A 26,744-nucleotide genomic window follows, 5' to 3' on the forward strand; every position below is an offset into this window, starting at 1 on the left:
TGAGGCTGCTATGCATTTTCTAAAACTGTACTTCAGCTGCTTAATACATTTACTGGGACTTTGGAGGGACTTCTTCCCTTCAACACACCAGAATCCCCTCTGAGAGCAGTTTCCTGTTCCACCTAGATAATCCCATATGGAAATTCCTGCAAAACAATTTTTTGCATATACACTGTGTTTTCCATTACCCATCCACACGGGTGGTTGCAATTGACCTTTTCATATATTTTAAATAATAGAAGCACAAAAACTTTTTTCAGGAGTGAATGTATCTGAGAACATCTGTTGACGCCTTCTTTTTTCTTTCCCTTTCTTAATTACTTGGTCTTATTTTCTTTTCTGGATTTTGTTGGGGATGAGCTTTGTGTCCCAGGGGCAAGAGAATCAGCACAGAGGCATGCTGATGCTAACCCAAGGAGTGGTCAGACACAGTTGTTGGCAATATAACCACCATGTTTTCTGCTAGTTGGTCCAATGATGTGTATGAAGAAAGCACGAATGTACTGTGTTCTAAACCTGCTTCATTTACTCTGGCTATGTCTAGAGATATTGTTTTGACAGGGAAAGAAATCATATCTCGTGTCTTGGGCATTTTGAGTGTCAATCTGCGCCCCAATTCTCTTTCCACTTTAAGGTTTTAGGAGACCAGACCTGCACCCCCCATTAGCCAACCAGAGGGTCTCCTTGGCAGAGCAGACTGGCTATGAAAATGCCGAGTCACTGACTTGACTACAGAGGGTCACAGCCCATCTATATACAGTTGACTTCTGTTCCCATCTTTTTCTCCAAGTATTTGCTTCTTATCTGATTGATGAAAGGCCCTAAGATTCAGGACTGGTACTCACTGAGCTCTCGTTCTGCATGGTTTTGTGAACAAAACATCAGAAATGGGGAATGGAGTTGCAGGACAATGTACCGAATTACCACTGGCGATCCAGCCTTCACATCTTTCTGACATGTACCAAATGAATAGTAGAGAAAAATCTCAAATAGTATTAATAAAATGAGAACAATTTTACCAAATTAATGAAAATTTCATACCTGCATTCTACCATTGATTTGAGAGCATCCTTCAAAAACTAAATTTAATTGAATAAAACTGAAGGCAGGCTGTCTACCAGTAGAATTGCATCAGTATTAAGTTCCCTGAATTTGGCATTTGTATTGCAACTGTTGGGAGATCTTGACCTTCAGAGATACATATTGAAGTATATAGTCTATAGGAGTAAAAGGTTATGACATCTGCCACTCATTCTCAAATAATTCCACAAAATAATAATAGCAATGAGAGAGAGGGAGAGAAAATGCACAAATTTTGACAAATGTTAACAATTGTAGATTCTGGGGGAAGGATATGTAGGTAGTTGCTCATTGTATGATTCTCACAACTTTAAGTTTGAAAATTTTCAAAATATAAAGTTAAGAAAAGCAAAGCACAATGATTACTCATCAAAGTCAAACATTTGATTTAGAACAGTCACACTGACAGAAGTGGTCAATTGGAAGAGGCTCTCCAGACTACAGTCAGTGCATGCTCTGTGGGCCTCTTTCTGTTCAGGGTTGTCTTGGGGAATCCAAAGAACCTGTGAATAGAGGCATGGAGTTAAAGGTTGTGCTCCATTATAAGACTAACCATGAAAAAAATAAAAAAATAAAAAAATAAAAAAAGACTAACCATGCTCAACCAACACACTCAACTAGCGATGCCTGGCCATGATTTCGGCCCAAGGAACCACGTTGGGGTAAAGGACACCATCCACTCTGGGAAAGGCTTTGCCTTCTCTCCTCTCTACTGCAAAGCCTCTCAAAAGCCTCTTCTGGGCTTGCCTTCAGTTTTTATACTATTCTATGAAGGTTCTTTAACCCACCAGCAGGGAGCAAATTGTGTATCAAGGGGGACGCTGGTTGCCAATTGTCAAGCTCCTCAACCTCTCTTATCTCATTCTTCAGCCTGTTGGCCTTCTCCTTCACCCAGAAAGGCAAGCTGTAGGAAGAAAACAACCCTGAGTTTGAGTTTGTCCGATGCAAAATGTACAAACACTTTCAGCACATAAGGAATTACATCCTCCAAAGTAAGAAGTCCTCCAACTTAGGACTGATGACAAAATAAAACACCGTGTTAGTTTTCAGCATTTGTCTCTCTCCCAAAGTCAGATCTCTTTTCTGCCCTTCTCTGCCCAGAGATCTGACCCCTGCAACTTGCATCACCTTGAACCCATCATATGCCCCTACCTTTGAGCTGGGCTTGGCTAATCCACTGGAGGCACCAGCAGGAGACCAGAAAGCAGGGAAAAGTTGGGTGAATTTCTCACCTAGCTCCTCTACTCCCGTTCATATCCTGAGGTACCCCAGCTTTGGCAGTGGCTGCATTTTCCACTGCCACAACCTCTTCCAGAAAGTCTTTTTCCATCTCCTGCCACACTGAGCAACAAGATCACTCTTCTTGCTGTTCAGACCTGGGAGTGGTAACAACTTCCCACTGGAGAGAGCCTCTGACTGCTTCACCCTTTCATGTAAGTTCCCTCAACTGTTTATACATCTGTAAACAGCCCTTTCATTACGCTCTCTTCAGAATCCCACCTGAGTGTGCTTTGTTTTTTTGTTATGGCCTCAGCTAATGCAGACGCTTAGCCTCCTCCCAAGTCTGTAGAGATTTGAAAGGACATATGCTGGGCTACACTGCGTATGTTCCAAGAGTTACCAGGAACTGTGACTCCTGATGAGTCAGAGAAAAGAGATGAAGAATCATTTCATCTTTTGGCAGCTATAATTTTCATACATCTTGGGAGAAATGCACCATGATTGGAAAAATGCCCCAATAAATCTGCTAGTGATGAGGAAGTCCCTGCAAGCAGGAAACAGGGGATGACCACATGGGTAATAGGTGGGAGTCAAGGGTCTCATGTAAAACTGACAGACCAATAGTAGAAGCCCAAGTAAGACCGGTAGGATCTTACTTGGGCAATATAGAAAGATTCTAGCATAAAGAATCACTGGAACAAAACCACAAGCTTTCCTAAACATCAAAACAAATAATTTCTTTAACTTTTGTTGAAGCAATCAAAACAGTAAGCCTCGTGGTAAAAATAATATAATATGCATAATAATTGTAACAAAATGATAGAATTGAAATCAAATATGTCAAATCATTAATTCAAATTATCTTAATTCACCTATTTTTTTAATTTTTTTTGAGAGAAAAAAACACAAGTGAGTGGGGGGAGGGGCAGAGGGAGAGAAAATCTCAAGGAGACTCCCCATTGAGTATGGAGCTTGATGTAGGGCTCCATCTCACAACCCCGAGATCATGACCCAAGCTGAAATCAAGAGTCTCAGACACTTAACCAACTGAGCCACCCAGGTGCCCCTCCATTCACCTATTAAAGAAAAAAAAATTTTTAGGGTGGCTCACAAAATCAAAGTCCAATTCTGTGTCTAAAAGACAGACCTAGGGGCACCTGGGTGGCTAGTTGGTTGAGTGTCTGCCTTCAGCTCAGGTCATGATCCTAGGGTCCTGGGATCAAGCCCTGTATTGCTGAGCAGGGAGCCACCTTCTCCCTCTGCTGCTCCCCCTTGCTTCTGCTCCCTCTCTCTGTCTCTCTCTCACTCAAATAAATAAATAAATAAATAAATAAATAAATAAATAAATAAATCTTTTTTAAAAATAAAAAATAAAACACAGACCTAAAACAAAGTGATTTGAAAATCTAAAAACAAAAAAATGGGTAAAAGTATATTAGTCATATACAAACAAAACAAAGTAAGAGATGTAATCTTTATATCCAGCAATGTATAATATAGGACAAAAAGCATTAAATGAGAAAAAGAAGATTTTTTTAAAAATTTAATTACAGTCAGTTAACTTACAGGGTTATATTCATTTCAGGTGTATAATTTAGGGATTCAACAATTCTATACATTAGTCAGTGCTCATCATGACAGGTGCCTTCTTCAATCCCCAGGATTTGCTTCACCCATCACCCCACCCACCTCCCCTCTGGTAACCACCAGTTTCTTCTCTACAGTGAAGAGTCTGTTTTGAGTTTATCTAAAAAGAAGATATTTTTATAATGTTAATGGCTACAGTTAACAATAGAGACAGAAATATATTAATATTTGCACAACCATTTTCAGTCCAAGCTAGGTCAAATGAACAATTTTAATCAAAAAGATAAATCTGGGGCACCTGGGTGACTCAGTCAGTTAAGCATCCAACTCTTGGTTCAGCTCAGGTCATGATCTCCTGGTTGTGAGATCAAGACCCACTTTGGGCTCTGCTCTCAGTGCAGTCTGCTTCAGGTTCTCTCTTCTTCCCACTCACATGCTCACTCTCTCTCACTCTCTTGCACATGATAAATAAATAAATAAAATATTTTTTAAGTAAATCTTCTGGGTATGTATCTAACTTTGCATCTTGATGAAATAGACCACCTTCAAATATATAGAGAGACAATCCTCAAATTAAACATGGTCACAATGAAGAGTTGTTAAGTTTCATAAAATAAAAATAATGAAAACAACATTTTCTGGTCATTAGATGATAAAAGTAAAAATGAATTACAAAATAAAAATCAAAAACCTCTTTCACTTGGAAATTTTAAATCAAGTAATGTTTTAACCAAAAGAAAGAGACCAAAACAAACTGCAGAATTCTTCAAAAAAATAAGGATAATCTAGGGTGCCTGAGTGGCTCAGCCAGTTAAGTCTCCAACTCTTGATTTTGGCACAGGTCATAATCTCAGGGTCGTGGGATTGAACCCTATGTTGGGCTCTGCACTGGGCATGGAGCCTGCTTGGAATTCTATCTCTCCCTCTCCCTCTCCCCCTGCCCCTTCCCCCTACTGTCTCTCAAAAACAATTTAGAAAGATAGATGATGATGATAGGTAGATAGATAAATAGATAGATAGATAGATAGATAGATAGATAGATAGATAGATAGATATAAAAAATATATATATGGATAATCTACACATCAAAATTTATAACATATAAGCAAAGCAGTGGTCAGAGGCACTTTCATAACCCTTAGTATAGATATTAAGAAAAATTTAAAAATTAATTAAATATCCCATTCAAAAAATAGAAAAAGAAGGGCACCTTGCTGACTCAGTTGGTAGAGCATGCAACTCTTGATCTTAGGGGCATGACTTCAAGCCCCACACTGGGTGTAGAGATTACTCAAAAAAAAAAAAAAAAAAAAGAGGAGTGCCTCGGTGGCTCAATTGACTAAGTGTCCAACTCTTGATCTCAGCTCAGGTCTTGGTCTCAGGTCATGGGTTCGCACCTCACATTGGGCTCCAGGCTGGGTGTGGAGTCTACTTTTAAAAAGGAAGAAGGAGGGATCCCTGGGTGGCGCAGCGGTTTGGCGCCTGCCTTTGGCCCAGGGCGCGATCCTGGAGACGTGGGATTGAATCCCATGTCAGGCTCCCGGTGCATGGAGCCTGCTTCTCCCTCTGCCTGTGTCTCTGCCCTTCCCCCTCTGTGACTATCATAAATAAATTTTAAAAAAATAAATGCAAAGGAAGAAGGAGGAGGAGAAAAATAAACCAAAATAAGCAGAAAGGAGGAAATCATAACAATAGAAGCAAAGGTTAATGTTTTAAAAACAAAGAAAGAGACAATATGTAAAAAGAATACTAAAATTTTTAAAGCTGCTTTTAAAAGAACATATACACAAACAAACCACTATCTAACCTAATGAGGAAAAAGGGGGATAAAGCACAAACACACAAAATAAATGAAAAGGGGAAAACAACAAGTGAAAGAAGAGAGGAAAAAAATTTTTAAATATTTTATTTATTCATGAAAGGCACACAGAAAGGCAGAAACATAAGCAGAGGGAGAAGCAGGCCCCCTGCAGAAAGCCTGATATGGGACTTGATCTCAGGACCCCAGGATCATGCCCTGAGCCAAAGGCAGATGCTCAGTTACTGAGCCACCCAGGTGCCCTGAAACTTTTTAAATAATAAGACTTTTTGGAATAAAAAATAAATTTGAAAATGTAAAAAAATGATAATATTCTAGAAAAATTAAATATATGAAGATCTTGAACATAGATTTTGATCTACGTGTTGAAGAATAAGTATGTTCCCTCTGTACCCAGTTTGTTGAAAGTTTTTACCATGAAATTTTGGCGAGTTTTTTCAAAAGCTTTTTCTGAATCTGTTGAGATGATAATGATTTTTATCCTTCATTCTGTTAGTGTGGTAGATCACACTCATTGACTTGGGGACATTGGACCATCTTGCATCTCTGGAATAAATTCCACTTGATTATGGTATATGATCTTTCTAATGTACTGTTGAATTTGATTTGCTAATCATTTGTTGAGGATTTTTCATCTATGCTCATCAGGGATATTGGCCTGTAATTATTGTTTCTGGTAGTGTCCTTGTCTAGTTTTGGTATTAGAATAATGCAGACCTCATCAAATGAGTTTGGAAGTGTTCTCCCTCTTCCACTTTTTTAGAAGACCTAGAAAGAATGAAATTAACTCTTCTTTAAATGTTTGAGAGAATTCACCAGTGAAACCATTTGGTTCTGGGCTTTACTTTGTTGGCAGGTTTCTTTTTTGCTTTTTTTTCCTTTTTTTTTTTTTTTTTTTTTATGATAGTCACACAGAGAGAGAGAGAGAGAGGCAGAGACACAGGCAGAGGGAGAAGCAGAATCCATGCACCGGGAGCCCGACGTGGGATTCGATCCCGGGTCTCCAGGATCGCGCCCTGGGCCAAAGGCAGGCGCCAAACCGCTGCGCCACCCAGGGATCCCCCGTTGGCAGGTTTCTAATACTGATTCCACCTCCTTACTAGTCATTAGCCTGGTCAGATTTATTTCCTCATAATTCAGTCTTGTTAAGTTGTATGTTTCTAGGAATTTACCCAGTTGTTTCTAGGTTGCCTAGTTGTTTAGAGTATAATCTTTTTAAAGATTTTATTTATTTATTTGAGAGAGAGCACAAGCAGAGTGAGGGGCAGAAGGAGAAGCAGACTCCCCACTAATCAGGGAGCCCAATATGGGGCTCGACCTCGGGATTCCAAGATTATGACCTGAGCCAGAGGCAGATGCTTAACTGACTGAGCCACCCAGGCACCCCTGGAAAGTGAAATTTTTTATACTGATACATATCGTTTTCTAGGTCTAAACCCTACTTGGGCAAATAGCTGAGGTTCAGAATGGAGCTGAACTTAAAATATGAAATCAGAGGAATGATACTTCCCCCCAAGCATGAGACTATTCCGATGGGTTTTTCTCTGCCTCTTCAAACTCTACCATCCTCCCTGGCTGCATTCATTTAAGCATGGGTCTTTCTTTTCCAACAGCTCTTAGGTTTTAGAAATCAGGGACCCTGTCTTTTTTCTCCAATAAAACTCCCCATAGTGCATACCTAGCACAACACAGGGCCTCTGGCAGGCTGTCCATTGTATTAGCTGAAGACGTGGGCAACCCAGCTGCCAGACTCCATAGTACTTGCCCTCCAAGTGTCTCACCAAAAACCCTCCATACAAACTGCCCACCCCTGCTGGTGTGTTAAAGGTCCTCTGTGTTGGGTGTCTATGAGCTCCTCCATAGGAGAAAATTATAAATAACTGATGACTTCGTAAAGATCGGTTAGTATAAAACACGGTGAGAGAACTCACGTAGGAATTTGTGGAAGAGGCTCAAGTGGAATAAATGTATCATATTTCTTTTCATAAGGCACTCTGGAAAAAAAAAAGGCAACCATAACATTGGTACGGCTTCTACTTCTATCATTGTATTCAATAAAATGTCTTATTTTCTGGTTTTAATGGCCACCCATGGGCTTCAAAACTGTAAAGCTATAAAGGTGATAATTCCTATTTTAATTTTTACTAAACATGCTTAAGCCAAACATGATTAGTTTTTAGTTTTTTAAAACATTAATGTAATATGCCAACTCTTTTCTTTTAACCTAATGAACCTCCCTTTCTCCTCAGTCGCTTCAGTCTTAGTTCCAAGTGTACATCAATCCAATCAGAAGTCACTAATAAACAATCTGATTCTGTATGAAACTGAAAAGTCTTCAGATTTGTGGTGACAACTAATAGGGGCAAAATTAACAACCACCTTTTGGTAGTCAAGATCCTGTGTATAATTTCAATTACACATATGCATGTGTACAGACACTAAGGAATGAGAGATGAAAGTTTTTAGGAATTATCAGCAACCATGTTTTGTTGGAATCTACTCCTTATGAAATATACCTCATATATAGTACAGAGAGATTCAATTCCTTTAAAATTAGTGAACTAATCCTGGCATTCACATACACTTACATGGAGAAATTCACTGGTGGGAGAGTTGATCCTGTTTTGTGGAAGTCTTTACTCTGTTCTGGGTACATATATGGGTTATCTCCTGGAGTTAACGTTGGTATTCCATTCCTAGGATCAATATCTGTGAAAGATATTTAAAAACAAGATCATAAAAAGGACTGAAGGCAATCCAAAGATATGCTCTATAGATATGACAATGGAAACGAAAATTTCATGTTTTATTACGAGGTACATATTATTATGCTGTTTGTGATTGTCTTGCCTTGAGAAGACGAAAAGTGTGCTTGAGAAACGCTGTGTTTGGGAGATTTTCCAGAAAGTGTCATGATTACCTCACCCTGGGAAAGAAGAATAGCTTAGGTTCAGATGGGATGTTTTTTGGTTTAAAGTGAACGGTGAATCAAAGGTATCTGCAACGAATGAGAAATCTGCTTAAAATCTGAGCATTGGTGCACTTTGAATCCCTGTGTCCTATAAAGCTTAAGAAGAAACTGTAATTAGACTCTGCCTCTCTGACTGGATCTCAGAAGGAAATTAGCTAATGAGGAAGAGCTATAGAAGACAAAAATTATATTTTCAGGCCAATTTCCTTACAACCCATAACCACAGACCACATTTTGTTCTTCCATCTGTGACAACAAGTTAGGTCTTTAAGGAACTCCACCAATGGCCTCATCATAGCTAATGGGTTAGAGTCAACCATTTATGAAACATATTTTGATTGGGTTTTTTCTATAATAAATGTGTTGAATTTGGCTCTGATCATGATCCTGGGGTTCTGGGAATGGCCCTGAGTAGGGCTCTGCGCTCAGTGAGGAGTCTGCTTCTCTCTCTGCTCCTCCCCCAGCTCGTGCTCTCTCTCTAATAAATAAATTAAATCTTTTCTAAAAAGAGAGAGAGACTTGAGAGACATTTTAACTAATCACTCAGTGTGGATCTTATTTGACTCCTAATTCAAACTATAAATATGTTTAAATTTTGTCATTCGTGAGGCAACTGAATGTTTGAACACTGAATATTTAGTGACATTAAGGAATTATTCACTTTTTAAGATATGAAAATGGTATTGTGGTCATATTAATAAAAATAATCCTTATCTATAAGAGGTACACACTGAAAATATATACAGATGCAATTATCTGATGCCTGGAATTTGCTTTAAAATAATCCCTGGAGGAGAGGGATAAAAACGAAACAAGATAAGCCACATGTTGATAATTGCTGAAGCTAAGTGATCAGGTAATATTATGCTCTTCTCTCTAGTCTGACATATGTTTGAAAATGTCCCCCCAAAAAACCTTTCCTTTGTAATAAAGGTAAAATAGGGATTATCAGTGGAGTTAGGGGAGAAAATATGTCATATTCAGGAAGAAGCCTCTCAGAAACTTCAAATATAAAGACAATACTCCATTTGTTAAACGGAATAAGAAGCATGCAAGTGATTGTGATAATTTATTCTGTATACTCAATAAATATTTCACAAGTATACCTCTACATTCATTTAGTATGTATAAAGACCATAAAACAAAGGAAGGAAGGAAGGAAGGAAGGAAGGAAGGAAGGAAGGAAGGAAGGAAGGAAGGAAGGAAGGAAGGAAGAAGGGAGGGAAGGAAGGAAAGAAGGAAGAAAAGAATAAATAGAAGGGTAATAATAATAAACAAAATTCAGGATAATGTTTACTTTGAGTTAGAAGGGAAGTGATAGGCTAGGGTTAGGATTTGAGTCAGTCATGATCATCCCATTTATTTTTTATAAATACTTGCTGCTGGCCCATTTCTAGGCAGTGAGACACAGGTGGAAGGAAGGCTCCTAAGGACCATATGAGAAAAACTTCCCTTCATTCTAAAAGGGGAAGGCAACAAGAGAGATTCCTCTTTTTCATGTTTTGAAATATAGGCATGATGCATGGAACTGCAACAGTTCTCTTGTGGCCATAAGATGACAAGTGTGAAGACAAAAATTCAACACAACTTAGAATAGCAACACAGAAAGACAAAATGAGTCTATATCTTTGATGACATCACTCAGCAACCAGTCCATATAGGCCACCTAGATTCCAAAGCTTCTTGTTAAATATATAATAAATATCTTTTGATTTAAGCCTGTGATAGTTTGGTTTTCATCTTACCGTGACCAAGAGCTTCCTAAGTACTCTACAGCTAAACTTAGTCCCTTCCTGATTTTTCTCAGTTGTTTCATATTTAAATAAATCATTTCTGTTCTACCGTATGGCTGCATGTCAGTTGGGAGTGAGAAGGGTGTGTCCAACAGGCTCATATGACGTCGGGGCTTTGGTGGAAAGCTTTGGGTCACTGTCCGCAAACCACACTGGTATCTGATACCCACCTTATCTCTGCTACTCTCTGAAGGTTGGCATTTTATTTCTGTTGTCTGCTAAAATGTGTCATCTAGTCTGATCCTCAGGAAGCCAGCCTCCTCCACAATGAATCAGGTGAGGCATAAATCTGTTCTATGATCCCTGGCCTGATAGTCCCCAGTGCACCATACGGTGATCTCCCAGCATTTCAGTTGTGAGACCTGGGCAGCTCTTCTGGCTTGCCCTCTTCATTTCATCCTTTCTCTGTGTCTAAACCTCCTCTGTCTTCATGGGGCACAAATGCAGCTGTTCTTTCACATCTCCTGGGTGGGTGAACCCCTGAGGCTGGTTTTCTGCCCAAACATTGCCCACAGCTCTCACTACTCTGTTGCTCAGTCAGAGCAGATGCCATTCACTCTGACGCTGGAGGTCCTCCCTCAACCACACTCTGAAGCAGAAACCCCAGCTAGAGCCACATCTGATCACCTACTAGATTTTGGTGTCAGGAATCAAGCAGGATGCAGGACTCCTCAAGGCTCCCACATCAGTGACCACTCTCCCGTCTCCCTTAAAAAGGTTTCTTGGGCATCTCTATCCAAACAAAAGCTTTGATCTTCAAAACTATTTGCCCCTGCTACAAGTTTAAAGGTCTGTTTTGAAACTCAGAAATGAGAACTTTCAGGGACGCCTGGGTGGCTCAGCAGTTGGGCGCCTGCCTTCGGCTCAGGTCATGATCCTGGGATCCAGGATCCAGTCCCGCATCAGGCTCCCTGCGAGGAGCCTGCTTTCTCCCTCTGCCTATGTCTCTGCCTCTCTCTCTCAGTCTGTGTCTCTCATGAATAAATAAATAAATCTTAAATTAAAAAATAAATCTTTTAAAAAATGAGAACTTTCTCTTTTTTTCTCTTTGTATTCCTGCCACAGCAATACATTCAGCAATAGCTGCCTCCTATACAGGTATTTCTAGAGAAAAATGTGCTATAATGGTCCATTGGTACTCAGCAACCCTAGGATCTTTTTTCTTTTTGTAAATCTATTTTCGGTAGGTTGGGACAGATAATTCACCATGTTATATATATATATATATATATATATATATATATATATATATATTCATCTCAATTACTTTTAATATAATAAGCTATGAAATAAAGTGTGCACTTCAGGCTAGGGTTTATGGGATATTTTCCTTTTGAAGACTATAATGCACAATTTAAATACATATGATGGGCAGCATCTAACTGAAACAAAAATTATTTTCTTCAGACATGAATGAAGGTTTCTATTAATAAATAGCTGAGAGAACTTATCTGAGGACTTAAATGTCACATTAGCATTTTCTGAAATTCAGAGAAAAACAAAAATGTGGATCAGCATATGTTGGGAGTTCTTTGCCAAAAAGTACAGTCTGCCAACCATCCTTTCTTCACTTTCCTTTCTTCCTGGCTGCACTAGAGTGACATAGTGACCCCAGAGAGCTGACACCAGCCACGGAACATTGGGCCTGCAGAACCCAACTCAAGAGAGTATTTTTAGGCATGGCACAGTCAAGGTCCAGGAAGAAAATATTACCATATTTCTTCCTCCCAAAGCACTTGTCCACTATTCTCTCTGATAGAGACCTCCTGTTGCCAAGGAAGACTCCATTAAAGAAACACTGCTTTCCAACATGGTAGGTGTGGATATTGCTGCTAAATCTCGGGTAAAATGTCCACTCAGGACGATGCCCATCTTCTGCAAGACATCAGAAATCCTTCCATCAGCATCTCTCCCAGCCTCACATAATGCAATTAAATGACAGAAAAGTTGTCCCAGGGAAACTCTGACTGTACTGTACTTTATCAATGTATATAATTCCTTGCTTCCACATCAGGGGCAGGGTTAATCTCTGGGGGATTAGGTTCCAAAAGGAAGGGAAGTGGAGAGAAAGGTATCTAAGAGGCCTCTTTTTTTTTTCCTTTTTACCCACTCATCCAAAAATAAAGCCAATTTTATGGTTGGAAGTGATATACGGAATGGGAAGCTCAGAGAGTTTTATAAGCACCTGTGATCCAACCTTCACTCTGATAAGCAGATAGGAGAAACAGAAGGCCCATCAACCAGGGAAAGGCCAGGCCAACCATGGCAATTCCAAGTCTTCTGTGTAAAATGGTAGGTCTATATTAGCCACCTAGATTTATATGTATTCACACAGAAAGAAATCCATGATCTCTTATGTACTACTTTCCACTAGTGCAAATATGGTTATATATATACTACAACCTATATATACATAAGTACATACATATACACAAAATTCCTCATGGCTATGGGGAACAATGGGGATACTGCTGGAAAACACTGGAAAAGGGGTTTTTATACTCTAAATATTATTTTAAAACTTTGCCATGGTACTTTTATCATTTTTATATAAAGCCATGTCAGTTTTGAAAAATATATAATGATAGCTCTGCAGCAGAGTCACTGTAAGAATTAAGACAAAATGTGTCAAACACCTAGCACTTCCTGAGTCTTCAGTGAACAGTGCCCAATAGTCTGGCAGACTTCTGGAAAGCCCTGGACATGCAGGCAGGCAGAGGAGGTGCTATGACATACTCACTTGTCTGTAATTTAAGCAAGCTGAACTCCTCAGGATATTTATCCTTCAGGTCCTCAGGCAATGATGTTTCAGAGGAGTGAACAGAATGTGAGGAGGATTTCAGATCCAAATCTGCAGCAAGGCTGGAAAGAGGAAGAGGAACAATTAGATTATTCCATGTTCTTAAATGGGTAGTTAGAACCTGATTTTACACAGTTTACACTAGAACTACCCTCACAATAACGAGGCCTGCCCCTCCATAAATGTCCACATCCTATCATTTATTTACTCACAGTCTGATGGGACTGACACATAGTCAAAAGAAGCATCCTAAAAAACAGTGTGATGACTCTCAAAAAAATATAGTATCCCCATATAACCCAGTGATTTCACTCCTACCCAAAGAATTGAAAACAGAGACTCAAATTCTTGTAAACAAATGTTCTTTGCAGCATTAGTCACATTAGCCACACAGTGGAGACCACCCAAATGTTCACTGGCAGGTGAACTGATAAGCAAAGAGTGACATTGACATACAATGGAATATTATTCAGCCATAAAAAAGAACGGAGTTCTGATATACGCCACAACATGAATGAAACTTTAAACATTGTGCTAAATGAAATAGGCCAAATACAAAAGGACAAATATTGTATGATTCCATTTATATGAAATATCTTAATAGGTAAATTTGGAGAGACAAAAGGTAGAGGTTAGTAGATTAGGATAGTTAGAGTACCAGGGTCTAGGGAGAGGGGAGAATGGGGAATCATTGTTTAATGGGAACAGTGCTTCTGTCTGGACTAATGAAAGTGTTTTAAAAATAGCAGTGAGGGACGCCTGGAAATCTCAGTGGTTAATGTGCCTTTAGCCCAGGGCATGATCCTGGAGTCCCAGGATCAAGTCCCACATCCGGCTCCCTGCAGGGAGCCTGCTTCTCCCTCTGTCTATGTCTCTGCCTCTCTCTCTCTGTCTCTCATGAATAAATAAATAAAATCTTTAAAAAAAAATAGCAGTGATAGTTGTGCAACATTGAAAGGTAATTAGTGCCAGTGGGTAAAAATGGATAAAATGGCAAGTGTTATGTTATATATAATTCACCCCAAATTTTTTTTTAAAAAGGAATGAAGTACTGATACATGTTGCAACATAGATGAATTTTGAAAACATGACAATGAATAAAAGAAGCCAGACACCAGGGCAGCCCGGGTGGCTCAGCGGTTTAGTGCCGCCGTCAGCCCAGGGCCTGACCCTGGAGACCCGGAATCAAGTCCCACATCGGGCTCCCTGCATGGGGCCTGCTTCTCCTTCTGCCTGTGTCTCTGCCTCTGTCTCTCTCTCCTCTCCGTGTATTCTTATGAATAAATAAATAAAATCTTTAAAAAAAAAGAAGAAGCCAGACACCAAAGATCACATATTCCATTTATATGAAATGTCCAGAATAGGCAAATCTATAGAGATAAAAAGTACATCAGTGGTTGTCTAGGGCTGGGGCGATAGGGGACATGGTGGGAGTGGCTGCTCAAGAATACAGGCTTCTTTTGGGGGTGATGAAAGCATTCTAAAAAAATTTTTTTAAGATTTTATTTATTTATTTATTTATTTATTTGGAAGACAGAGTAAGTGAGGGAAAGAGAGCACATGAACAGGGGCAGAAGGAGAAGGAGAAGCAGACTCCCTGCCAACCGGAGAGTCTGGCTTGGGGCTCAATTCTGGGCCTGCAAGATCATGACCTGAGCCAAAGGTAGACGCTCAACCAACTGATCCACCCAGGTGCCCCAAAAATGTTCTAAAAACCATTGAATTCCACACTTTACAAGGGTGAATTACACACTATGTGAATTACATTTCAAGAAAACTCTCACCAAAAGATATGCATGTTTGATAAAACCATTAAATGGAAATGAAAAATCAATAAATATAAAGAGAAGAGGAAGACGTAATCAAAAAGCAAACCTAAACTGAAATGGTTGTAATAACAGAGCATTGCGTTTAGTGCTGAAGTTCCTGGCCATTAGGAAAAAACCTACAACAAACTATTTTTCAGCAGAGAAAGCAATCACTTCTGGTTTAAGTGATGTTGCATTTGACAGGTGGCCTCAGACAGTGTCTTTAGGTATCTGTTATCAAATCATGGAATATTTTCTTATAATATTACATCACTCTCATAGTTGAATAGCTTCCAAGCAACTTCATGATCCTCGTCTCATTTGCTCTTTGCTAATACCCCTATGAAGTAGGTAGGATCAATATAATAATTTCCATTTGAAAAGGAAATGGACCACAGAGAAGGTAATGCTAAAAACACACATAGACAGGGTCAGAGCTGGATCTGCAGTCTAACTTTTTTATGGTGCCCAGAAATCATAAACAACTATAGTACAGTAACTCACAACTCTTATATAGCTCGATCTCTGGTTTTAAATTTTATTTTTTTTAATTATTTATTCATGACAAACACAGAGAGAGAAAGAGACAGAGACACCGGCAGAGGGAGAAGCAGGCTCCATGCAGGGAGCCCGACATGGGACTCGATCCCGGGTCTCCAGGATCACGCCCTGGGGCCAAGGCAGGTGCCAAACCACTGAGCCACCCAGGGATCCTCTCTGGTTTTAATAAACATATGAATACAAATGTCCTTTAACTTTTATAACATGCAGATAGAGCAAAATTGCAATAACTCAGAGTCCCCCTTCCCAGTTCAGAACATACGATAATTTTAATATTCGGGTGATATATGTCTCACCTAAATATTTTTTAAAGGCTTTCCTAAACAAATTATATAGAAAAGTTCGCAAAGATAAAAGGAATTTTCCAAAAAAAATTTAGAACGAATAATGTTTGTTTACTCAACAAACATTATGGGATCCCTGGGTGGCGCAGCGGTTTGGCGCCTGCCTTTGGCCCGGGGCACGATCCTGGAGACCCAGGATCGAATCCCACGTCGGCCTCCCGGTGCATGGAGCCTGCTTCTCCCTCTGCCTGTGTCTCTGCCTCTCTGTCTCTCTCTGTGTGACTATCATGAATAAATAAATAAAATCTTTTAAAAAAAATTATCTAAGTACGTTTTGTGGCAAACACCATTCTAGACACTAGGAATTCAAAGATAGTCTCAGCCTTCAGGAGCTTAAGATCTAGGGGGAGAGGGCACCTGGCTGGCTCAGTGAGTGTAACATGAGACTCTCAGGGTTGTGGTTTCAAGCCCAATGTTCAGTGTAGAAATTACTTAAAAATAAATCTTTAAAAAATATATTAACATTGATTCTCTAAAAGGTAAAATTATCATGATTTATAACATTGTTTTTATACTTTCAAAATTTCTACAATGCACTTACTTTCATTATAACAAAAATTGTTTTTAAAAAAGGCTTTCAAAACTTTTTACCGTAAAGAAATCTAAACAGAGAAAAGCACTTACAACAAATACAGTTTTACAAATAATTGTAATGCCAGCCTTCCCCTCGCACTCTTCCCCTCACCCACTATTCACCAGAAACCATGTGTGTGTCCCCATCCTCAGGAATTAACCACTATCCTGACTCTGACTCTTATGGTAATCATGGCTTTGCTTTTCTTTAAGATTTACCACTACGTATGTATTCCAAAAAATATAGTTTAGTTTCGCTTGCTTTTGAACTTCATAATGACAAGCTTGCACAGGCAGCACATATTGTACGCCATGGAGTCTTCCAATCACTTTCCATGTATTTACTTATTTAATCCTCCAAACAATTCTATGAAATATTATCTCCATTTCATAGATGATAAAACTGAGGCCCAGGAGGTAATTTTCCCAAGTTCATACAGATGAACTTGCCAGAGCTAGGATTTGAACGTAAACAGTCTGGCTCCAGAATCCATGCTCTGGCCAAACATGACATGCTACCTCTCAGAATGTTGGGCTTTCTGGTCAGAATTTACCCCAATAGTTATGGTCTTCATTGCACCTTTACTTACTCTAGGTGAACAGACACTTTGCACGGGCCTGGAGGCTCACTCACACTAAGACATGTTTCAACAGAAGATGAGGGGCTGACCTTTCTGCCAGAGGGTGTTGTGTTGGCAAAGCACCCCTTAGATTCCAGAAAATCACTGTGTTTAGTACCTGAAAACACATCACCATTGGATTTCATTAAGGAAATGAAATGCCTACCCCTCCCTCTTGTTCCCTAGATTATATAAATTAGTTTCAAAAACTAACATTTATTGAGCAGTTATTGTTATTGTGTATTGGGGATCATGTTAACACCTTACACACATTATCCCATCTAATTCCCATAACGGCTCACAGACATAAGTATTGCTTATCCTTCCATTTCACTAAGGCACAGATGAGGTTAAGCAACTTGCCTAAGATCATACAGAAAATACACACCTAGGTCCAGATTTGATCACAGCTCTTGTGACGCTAATGTCAAAAATCCTAACTACTATGCTAGACCACTTGTCCCTCCAGAGTCTGCCTACCTTGAATTAAGTGGAAGAGAGAACATCTGAATCAAGCTATATATCTGTACATTGTATTGAGCATCTCAAGACAATATTCCAAAGGATTTATTCATGGAAAGACTGATGAATAATCCAAAGAAGTGCCATCAGAAACTTCCATGGGTTCCCCTCACACTGTAGTTGTCATTAATTTATATATACGTCTTCCCCACCAGACTTACTATGATGTCTTATTCACCTTCGCAGCATCCAGAACAGTGTCTGACACAAAGTAGATGCTCAACAAATATTTGAGCACATAAGTGAAAAAGAATTATAACTCCCCAAACCACTTTCAATTACAAATAAGGCAGTCCTGAAAGCCAGGGTTGTCAGCTAGAGAATCATAACTATTATCTTCACTCTGCTATACAATTACTGATTCGTGAAAGTCAATCTGTTCTCTCATTATTTTATAGAGCTGTGTGCCTGGCCAGTCACTTAAAAAAAAAAAAAGTCAGATGAATGGTTATTGCATTTCCATATGCATAACTTTACAGAGCATAGAAGCTCAATAGATACAATGTAACCTCTAGGTATAAGGAAATTATAAAAAGTAGGAAGCAGACCTCTGTGACTCTCCAGTAATTTCCCTCCCCCCCGCCAGTATCCCCATTCTTGGGTTTTTCAGGGTATGGCATAGGGACTTCCTGCATCAAAATTACTTGGGAAGCCTGTTAAAAATACAGATTCTCAAATCCCATCACAAACCCACCGAATTAGAGTCTCCCTAAGTGAGGGCTGGGAACCTGCATTTTGAGTAAGTCCTCCTTCCTCTGCAGCAATTAGGCTCATGTTCTGCAGTGATATTGCTTCTCTTCAAGTCTAGCTCCACCACTGCATTCTATCCCATCCCACTTGCTGATTCACAAATGCACAGAATTTCTCGAATTTGCTTGGTTACGAGGATCACCCTGGGGCGCTTGTTCAACATACGTATTCCAGGGCTATGACCCAGACCTACAGGGGAAGACCTGGGTATCATTTTGGTTAAGAAGCATCTCAGTGATACTCAGAGCCAGGCAAACATAGGAAGAGTTATTCTGGAATATGCCACAGTACCTAGAGCAGTCCCAGGTAAAGGAAGGGTCAACAGATTGCTTGAGGTGTGAGTAGCTGGGTGAAGTGGAGTCCAGGGGAGGGGCTGAAAAAGACATGGAGCTATGAAGAAGAGAGCACAGGTTCCCAGTAGCCAAAGGAGCAACCACCCACCTACAAGCCATGAAAGTAGTGTCAACAAATGTAACATAGACCACACTCTGACCACAATGCAATACAATTAGAAATCAATAATAAAAAGACAGCCAAAAAACATCCATAAACTTGGAAACTCAAACCACACTTCTAAATATTTCATATAAAAGAAGACATGGTGATGGAAATCATGAAGTGCTTAATGGTCAATGACATAAGTACTATAAATCAAAACTTGTGGTTATCCAAGTAAAGCAGTAAGTAGAAACTAAAGCCTGAAATGCATTTACTGTATATCCTGTATTTCACCAAATATGAGGCACCAGCAATTCTAATAACATTAGTATTTTATGTACCACAAAGAACAAAGGCTGCCAATTAAACTGTGACAGAATGCTTTATTATATATTTATTGAATCACTCTCTCAGACTTAATTTTAGATTTTAAGCATGGATCATCCATGTGCATGTTCAAAGAAGGAAAATATAAGCAAAACAAATTGGTTCGTATAAGCCATTCTGAAACCTTGCATTCAAAAGTCTGATTACTGAATCACTTTTCAACTCAATCAGCTATGTCCACATTTTCCACCTAAATTGACCTCAATGCAACAAGTATGTGGGTGATGCAGCACTTCTTAAATAAGTGCTCCTCAAAGCCTCTGGAACATTCTTCCAAGGCACTGACACACCTTCTGCATTATTCAGTGCTCATTCAGCAAAGTTTCTAACAATGACTTCACATTTGCTGCTGGGCCCACTCAACTTCAGAGATGACAACTCTGAAAAATGTCCATGGTAGAACTGACTGGTTAAAAAACAAAGATTCCAGGGATGCCTGGGTGGTGCAGTCAGTTAAGCATCTGATTCTTGATTTCAGCTCAGGTCATGATCTCAGGGTCTTGAGATCAAATCCCCCGTCAGGCTCTGTGCTCAGCACGGAGACTGCTTGAGATTCTTTCTCTCCCACTCCTTCTACCACTCCTGCTGATACACCCTCTCTCACTGTCTCTCTCTCTCAAATAAATAAATAAATCTTTAAAAACAACGAAAAAACAAAGATTCCAAAAGTAATGAGCTAAACTTGCAATGCAATAAATAAGGAAAAAAAGAATAAGCCCCTCAAAATGATAAGAAAGGATATAATAAAATAAAAACAGAAATTAATGAAATGGAGGTGGGGGGTTGGGGTAACTGGGTGATGGACATTAAGGAGGGCACATGATATAATGAGCACTGGGTGTTACATAAGACTGATGAATCACTGAACTCTACCTCTGAAATGTCCAATTACTTGTTCAAGGTTACAGAGCTATAGAGTATAATTTATAAAATGTAGTTTGATGTTACAGTAATCAAGATGGTATGGCACTAACCCTAACAGATAAATCAAGAGAACAAAAGATAAAATGTACATAGAATAAAGTTTTATGTAAAAGTGGCATTTCATATCTTTAAGGAAAGAATTGATCATTCAAAAATACTGTTGGGGGGATCCCTGGGTGGCGCAGCGGTTTGGCGCCTGCCTTTGGCCCAGGGCGCGATCCTGGAGACCGGGAATCGAATCCCACGTCGGGCTCCCGGTGCATGGATTCTGCTTCTCCCTCTGCCTGTGTCTCTGCCTCTCTCTCTCTCTCTCTCTCTCTCTCTCTCTTTCTGTGACTATCATAAATAAATAAAATCTAAAAAAAAAAAAAATACTGTTGGGGGCAGCCCAGGTGGCTCAGCGGTTTAGCGCCACCCCAGGGCGTGATCCTGGAGACCTGGGATCGAGTCCCACGTAGGGTTCCCTGCATGGAGCCTGCTTCTCCCTCTGCCTGTGTCTCTGCCTCTCTCTCTCTCTCTCTGTCTCTCATGAATAAAAAAATAAAATCTTTAAAAAAAAAACTTGAGGGATCCCTGGGTGGCGCAGCGGTTTGGCGCCTGCCTTTGGCCCAGGGCGCGATCCTGGAGACCCGGGATCGAATCCCACGTCGGGCTCCCGGTGCATGGAGCCTGTTTCTCCCTCTGCCTGTGTCTTTGCGCCTCTCTCTCTGTGACTATCATAAATAAATAAAAATTAAAAAAAAAAAAAAGATTATATTTAAAAAAAAAAAAAAAACTTGAAATAAAGGATGTACCTGGAGAAATGATAATTGAATGTTTACATAATCTTAGCTTGGGGAAGTTATTTCTAAGATATCAAATACAAGCAAAATAAAGGAAAAGATGCATAGTTTTGAATGCATATACATTTAAAACTTCCAGGACATCTGGGTGGCTCAGTGGTTGAGCGTCTGCCTTTGACTCAGGGCGTGATCCAGGGGTCCAGGATCAAGCCCACATCAGGCTCCTTTCAGGGAGCCTGCTTCTCACTCTGCCCATGTCTCTGTCTCTCTCTGTGTGTCTCTCATGAATAAATAAATAAAATCTTTAAAAAAAAAAACCTTCCATAGCAAACTATAAACTGGAGGAAAGTTTATAGCATACACAATAAGAAAAAGAGTTAACAGTTACAACAAATAATGAGTTTTTATAAATGTATAAGATGAAAATAAATACCCAAAGAGAAAAAAAATGGTCAAAGGACATGATTAGGTAATTCATTAAAACATACACACACACACACAAATAGCCCATACACATTTGAAAAAAAAATCCATCCTTCCTAATAATCAAAGAGATGAATTTAAAACAAGATACCAGGGCATCCCGGGTGGCTCAGCGGTTTAGCACCGCCTTCAGCCCAGGGCGTGATCCTGGAGACCTGGGATCGAGTCCCACATAGGGCTCCCTGCATGGAGCCTGCTTCTCCCTCTGCTTGTGTCTCTGCCTCTTTCTCTGCATCTCTCTGTGTCTCTCATGGATAAATAAATAAAATCTTAAAAAAAAAAAAAAACAAGATACCAGTATTTGCTATGAGTTTGCAAATACCCAACGTTGGCACAGCTTGGGGGAATGGCATTCTTGTACATTGCTAGTGGAAACATCTCCATCTTACTAAAAAGCACTCAGCCATATGCATCCTCCAAAGCCTGTGAGAAGTGCACTTCTGATGCAGTGGTTCTACTTCTAGAAACATATCTATGAAAAAGGTATGAAATTTACCTATAAGTGGTTGACTTTATTTTTTTTAAGATTTTATTTACTTATTCATAAGAGACAGAGAGGCAGAGTCATAGGCAGAGGGAGAAGCAGGCTCCCTGCAAGGAGCTGGATGCGGGACTTGATCCCAGGATCCGGGGATCATGCCTAATCATTTTTTAAAGATTTATTTATTTATCTTAGAGACAGAGGAGAGAATGCATGTGGGGGTGGGGGAGCAGAGGAAAGAGAGAGAGAATCTTGAGCAGGGCTCAGATTCAAGCCTTCTGTCGAGGCTCGATTCCACGACCCTGAGGTCATAGAGTCAAAGTCAAAAATCAGATGCTTAACCTACTGAGCCACCCAGGGCCCCAGTGGTTGCCTTTTCATAGCATGTAAACATTCTAATTATATTTGCTCTTAAAGGACTGGAGAGTTCACCAAAGCAAGAACTGGTTGCTATGGATTGTTGTTTTTTTTTTTTTTTTAATTTTAGGACCAAATTTTAAATATATTACATAACCCTGAACAGCAAGCGGTGAAATCGTGTCTACAAATTTAGCATATTTCCTTGTTTGCTTAAGAAGTTTTGTGTTGGCAACTGTCTAGAAAGCGGCCTGTGGTTCCTGTAGCAGGCGAAGACTTGTCTGACAGGCAAGGCAGGTAGGAAGAGCCATCTCTCTGCTAAACAGGCAAAGAGCACATCCTCCAAATTGAACTGACTACAGGATCATTCTAGAAGTAACTAAGCCTCAAATCCAACCTGTAGACACTTAAACATGGCCTCCGGCTGCCTCTCCGCAATCCCTCAAGTAGAAGAGTGCTAGAATTGCAAGTCTGACCCCTCACATTCTGACAATGATGCTCTCTGGTTTTTTTGTTTGTTTGGTTGGTTCTGTTTTGTTTTGTTTTTTTAAGATTTTATTTATTTATTCATGAGAGACAGAGAGAGAGAGAGGGAGGCAGAGACACAGGTAGAGGGAGAATCAGGCTCCACACAGGGTGCCTGATGTGGGACCTGATGTAGGACCCGATCCCGGGACCCCAGGATCACGCCCCAGGCAGAAGGCAGGAGCTACACCGCTGAGCCACCCAGGGATCCCCCAACTCTTTGTGTAAACAAGTAATATCCAATTACTTCAAGCAAGTCCATTACCTCCCCAGCCCAGCTCCCATCACCTGCCCCACCTCTATCTAGCTCACTGGGCTGCGGTGATACCAAGCAGCTAGGGTACATCCTTCTTGAATTGATAAATGTTATTCAAATTCAATGTCCAGTAAGCCGAATGGTAGGAAACTCTAACAAGTTCGCTAAAACACTATGATTCAACAGAAAGGACCTGAGAGAAAGTTCTGGCAACAAGAAAGGAATTTAGGGAGAAATGGAGACTTTAGAAGAAAGTCTGTTTCTTTGGTACCATCTGTGGAATTCACGCTAATTATTTCCATTTCTTTAGGCAGGAATAACACCTTACATAACCAAGGCACTTTCACATACTTGTCATCACAGCCGATTTACACAATAGCATGGTCTGGCAGCAGAAAATAATACATTAAGCCAAGTTAGCTTAATATGGATACCTTTTAAACAAACACTCAGTTTCTCACTCCTGCTTATCTGCTCAACAAACAACCTAAGTGTATGTAGGACCGTGGTTTTTAACCTTTTTTTTTTTGGATCACAGAGTCCCCTGAGAAGTAATGAAAGCAATGGGCTCTCCTTGCTGGAAAAATGCACATACACCCACAGTTTTGCATTCATCACCAACTGGTTCGTGGAGCCCCTTCCTGCTCGAAACCCATGAACTCCATGTTAATCTGAGCTCAGATACGGTCTGCTGATGGGACACACCTACAGAACAGAAAAGGAAGTCATCCACCTTTGCTTGATGTGCTCTGAGGAATCTCAGGGTCTGGTGCTCTTCTAGTACCCCTAACTCAAAACCATGAAGCCCCTCTACCCCACCTTTAAAACAACAGCTCCCTCCATTACCTGAGCTCAACCTGGAAGCTGCAAAAAAAGTCTGGAGCTTAAAGTTAGAATCCCAATGCCTTTGTCTCCTTCACCTAGCCACATTGGGCAATTAATGGTTCTAACTCCTTCTGCTCTTCTGGTCTCCACCTCTGGGTGGGCCCGGGGAGTCATACTTCTCTCTCCATGCAAAGGAGAAGGAGGAGGAGGAGATTGGAGATCAGTAATACAAAAGACTGAGGACCAAGCAATGATCTGATGGGGCAGAGACAGAACATTCTACAATGTTCCCTTTTTGCAGCCTGCAGGCTACTCACCTATAAACGCCAACCTAGGCATATACTCATTCCAAGGTTTTCCGAGAAACTATGGCTGTTCCGCTCCATGATCCTGTTCTCTAAAGGCAGTGTGCCTCCAAACACCCTTCTCAGCCTTCAGAACTGATTAGGGAGCCACCATCCATTATTTAATTTAAACCTTTCCTTAAAGTATTCATACTTTCCACCTGAGCTGCCCCAGCCCATAAACAGTGCCACAAATATACTAATAGCTGAGCAAAGGGGGGGGTGGGGAGTAGTGGATGAAAGGGTATAGGTTTGGGGGACCAGAAGACTACTGTCAAATCTCAACTTCACCATTTATTGATTGAAGTCCTGGGCAACTCAAACCTCTGGCTCTCTTTATCATTAGTAATATACCCCTGGGGCCGTTATGAGATCCAAGGAGGTAATTTTGAGAATCTCAGCTTTGAGCTGCTACCTGCCTCAACAGATCTTGGCTTAACACAGAAGTGGGCTACTATTCAGGGAGTTCTTTCTATATGCTCGCAAACTGGCCTGCCTTTAAATTTTAAGTGGTCTGAACTTCTCAGCTTTAGTATGCTTGGATCTGGGGACCAAATCCACACCCAGCCCTCCTGACTTCAACTCAACTGTATCTCTTCTCCACCACCGTCATGTCAGAGTCTCTTTTCTCTTGAACCTTCTCCAGCTCTCTGCTGCGGGTCGCTCTGCAGATGGAGGGGAGATGATAGTCCCGTGGAGAGCTTCCAGCGTGCATGGACTCGGCTATGCATGTGCTGATTTTAAGTATTAAAAGCAATCCGGAGACAAAGAAAAGACCTTTGTAAGAAAGGCATCCATCAAAGCAAAGAAAGACAAAGTCCACAAGCCCTTGAAAAGCCCAGAGGGCAGGGCTGACTTGTGCATCAGAGCCTCCCTGCCGGCCTCCCTCTCTCCCTCTCCCCGGACTTTCCTCGTCCGGACGTCCCCCGAGTCCCCTGGGGTCTGTCTCCGCCCGGGATCACTGCCCCGCCCGCCCCGGGTGCTTCTTCCCTTCCCATCCCCGGGCTTCCTTCCCCCGTTCCCCCCCTGCGGAGACCTCCACCGTCTGCGCTGCGAGACCAACGCACCACCCGGCGGGCGAGGAACCCGCGTGGAGCGCGAGGGCGAGGGGCAGCGGGGCGGCCAGCTGCGCGGGGCGGTGGAGGGGGGTCCCCACGCCCCCGGGGCCGCGCAGGACTGTGCTCCCCGCCCCTGCCAGCTATGAGAGCTGCTCAGTGTTTCTGGTTTGTTTTTGTTTTTGTTTTTGTTTTTTTAAGAGTTGTGATTTTTCTCCAAGCAGATATCATTATTGGAACTGTAGCCTCTGGTGGCAGTTGAAAGACAGGCCGTGCACAAAGCTTGCAGATGCCTGTTCATAATTGGCATTGATTAGGCAGGATCACCTACCACTTTTCTGGGCCAGGCGCCCTGCTGGATGTTATCTTCTCTAAGCAGCCAGCTGCATTTTTCAAAATAGAAAGCTGAATTTGAGCAAGGACTTGCTCAAGGTCACCCAAAAAACTGAGATTCATTTCCAAGTTTCCTCCCTCCAAATCGACCACTCTTTCCATCATCCCGACTTGAATGTGTCTCTAATTCTTTCCAGCATCTAATTAATCTTGCATGGAAAATTTTTCCCCAAGTCTGGTTTAAGTCCCTCAATTCAAATTCAGACCTAATTTCTCCCTTGGTGAAGTGGAGAAAAAATTAGATTGTGTTTTTCTTCTTCTTCTTTTTTTTAAAGATTTTATTTATTTGAGAGAGAACGTGAACAGAGGGGGGAACAGAGGGAGAGGGAGAAGCAGACTGTCCCCCTAAGCAGGGAGGCGGACAAGGGGCTCAGTCGCAGGATCCCATGATCATACCTGAGCAGAAGGAAGCAGCTCAACCTCTCAACAGATTGAGCCACCCAGGTGCCCCCATGTTTTCACTCTTAATTACAACTCCTTACCAGTTATAAAAGAAATAAATGGTCATTGTAGAAATCTTAGAAAATATAGAAAAGCAGATACCCAGAATCCCACAATCCTAATAAACCACTTTTTCTGGATATCTATTGATGTATATCAAATCACCCCCAAACTCTGGGGCTTTAAACAACTATCATTATTATCTCCTGATTATGGGGGTCGACTAGGCTAAGCTAGGCTGTTCATGTTTGGGGTCTCTCATGAAGTTGAAGCCAGAAGGTGCCTGGTGCTTCCCCATCCACATCTGGTGACTTGTGTTGGCCATCAGCTGGGACCTCAGCTGCGGCTTTGGTGTACATTTCTAGCAAGTTCCATGGTAAGGTCAGTGGGACATGGCTGGTCTTTAGCTCCCAATTTCCCACTCTGACGTTCAGGACTCCATTTCATGTTCACTGACCGGGCTCAGCTCTGAGAAGGGACAACAGATAGAAGGCAGGGTGGTGTAAGCAGGTTAACGAGGCAGGCTGCTGCAAGCACCAGATGGGGAGGGTCCATTCCGGTTCTTGCTTGGCTGGGATGCCTCCTGCAACCCCAGGCCCTCAAA

The 26,744-nt window shown here is 41.0% G+C and overlaps 1 protein-coding gene across 1 annotated transcript; it reads right to left on the reverse strand.

Annotated features, from left to right (window-relative positions):
• Positions 1 to 1,442: 1,442 nt before the first annotated feature.
• Positions 1,443 to 25,336, reverse strand: SPATS1 (spermatogenesis associated serine rich 1). Its single transcript, XM_072832841.1, has 9 exons — positions 25,288 to 25,336; positions 24,840 to 24,985; positions 17,148 to 17,295; positions 13,212 to 13,333; positions 12,185 to 12,346; positions 8,296 to 8,416; positions 7,639 to 7,701; positions 1,869 to 1,984; positions 1,443 to 1,583 (listed from the first exon to the last, which is right to left on the reverse strand). The coding sequence occupies exons 2-9, from the start codon at positions 24,964 to 24,966 to the stop codon at positions 1,555 to 1,557; spliced, it is 888 nt and encodes a 295-aa protein (XP_072688942.1). The 5' UTR covers positions 24,967 to 24,985; positions 25,288 to 25,336; the 3' UTR covers positions 1,443 to 1,554.
• Between the last annotated feature and the right edge of the window lie 1,408 nt (positions 25,337 to 26,744).

Source organism: Canis lupus, chromosome 7 (genome assembly GCF_048164855.1).
Source record: "Canis lupus baileyi chromosome 7, mCanLup2.hap1, whole genome shotgun sequence".
In the NCBI taxonomy this organism is placed as follows: Eukaryota; Metazoa; Chordata; class Mammalia; order Carnivora; family Canidae; genus Canis; species Canis lupus.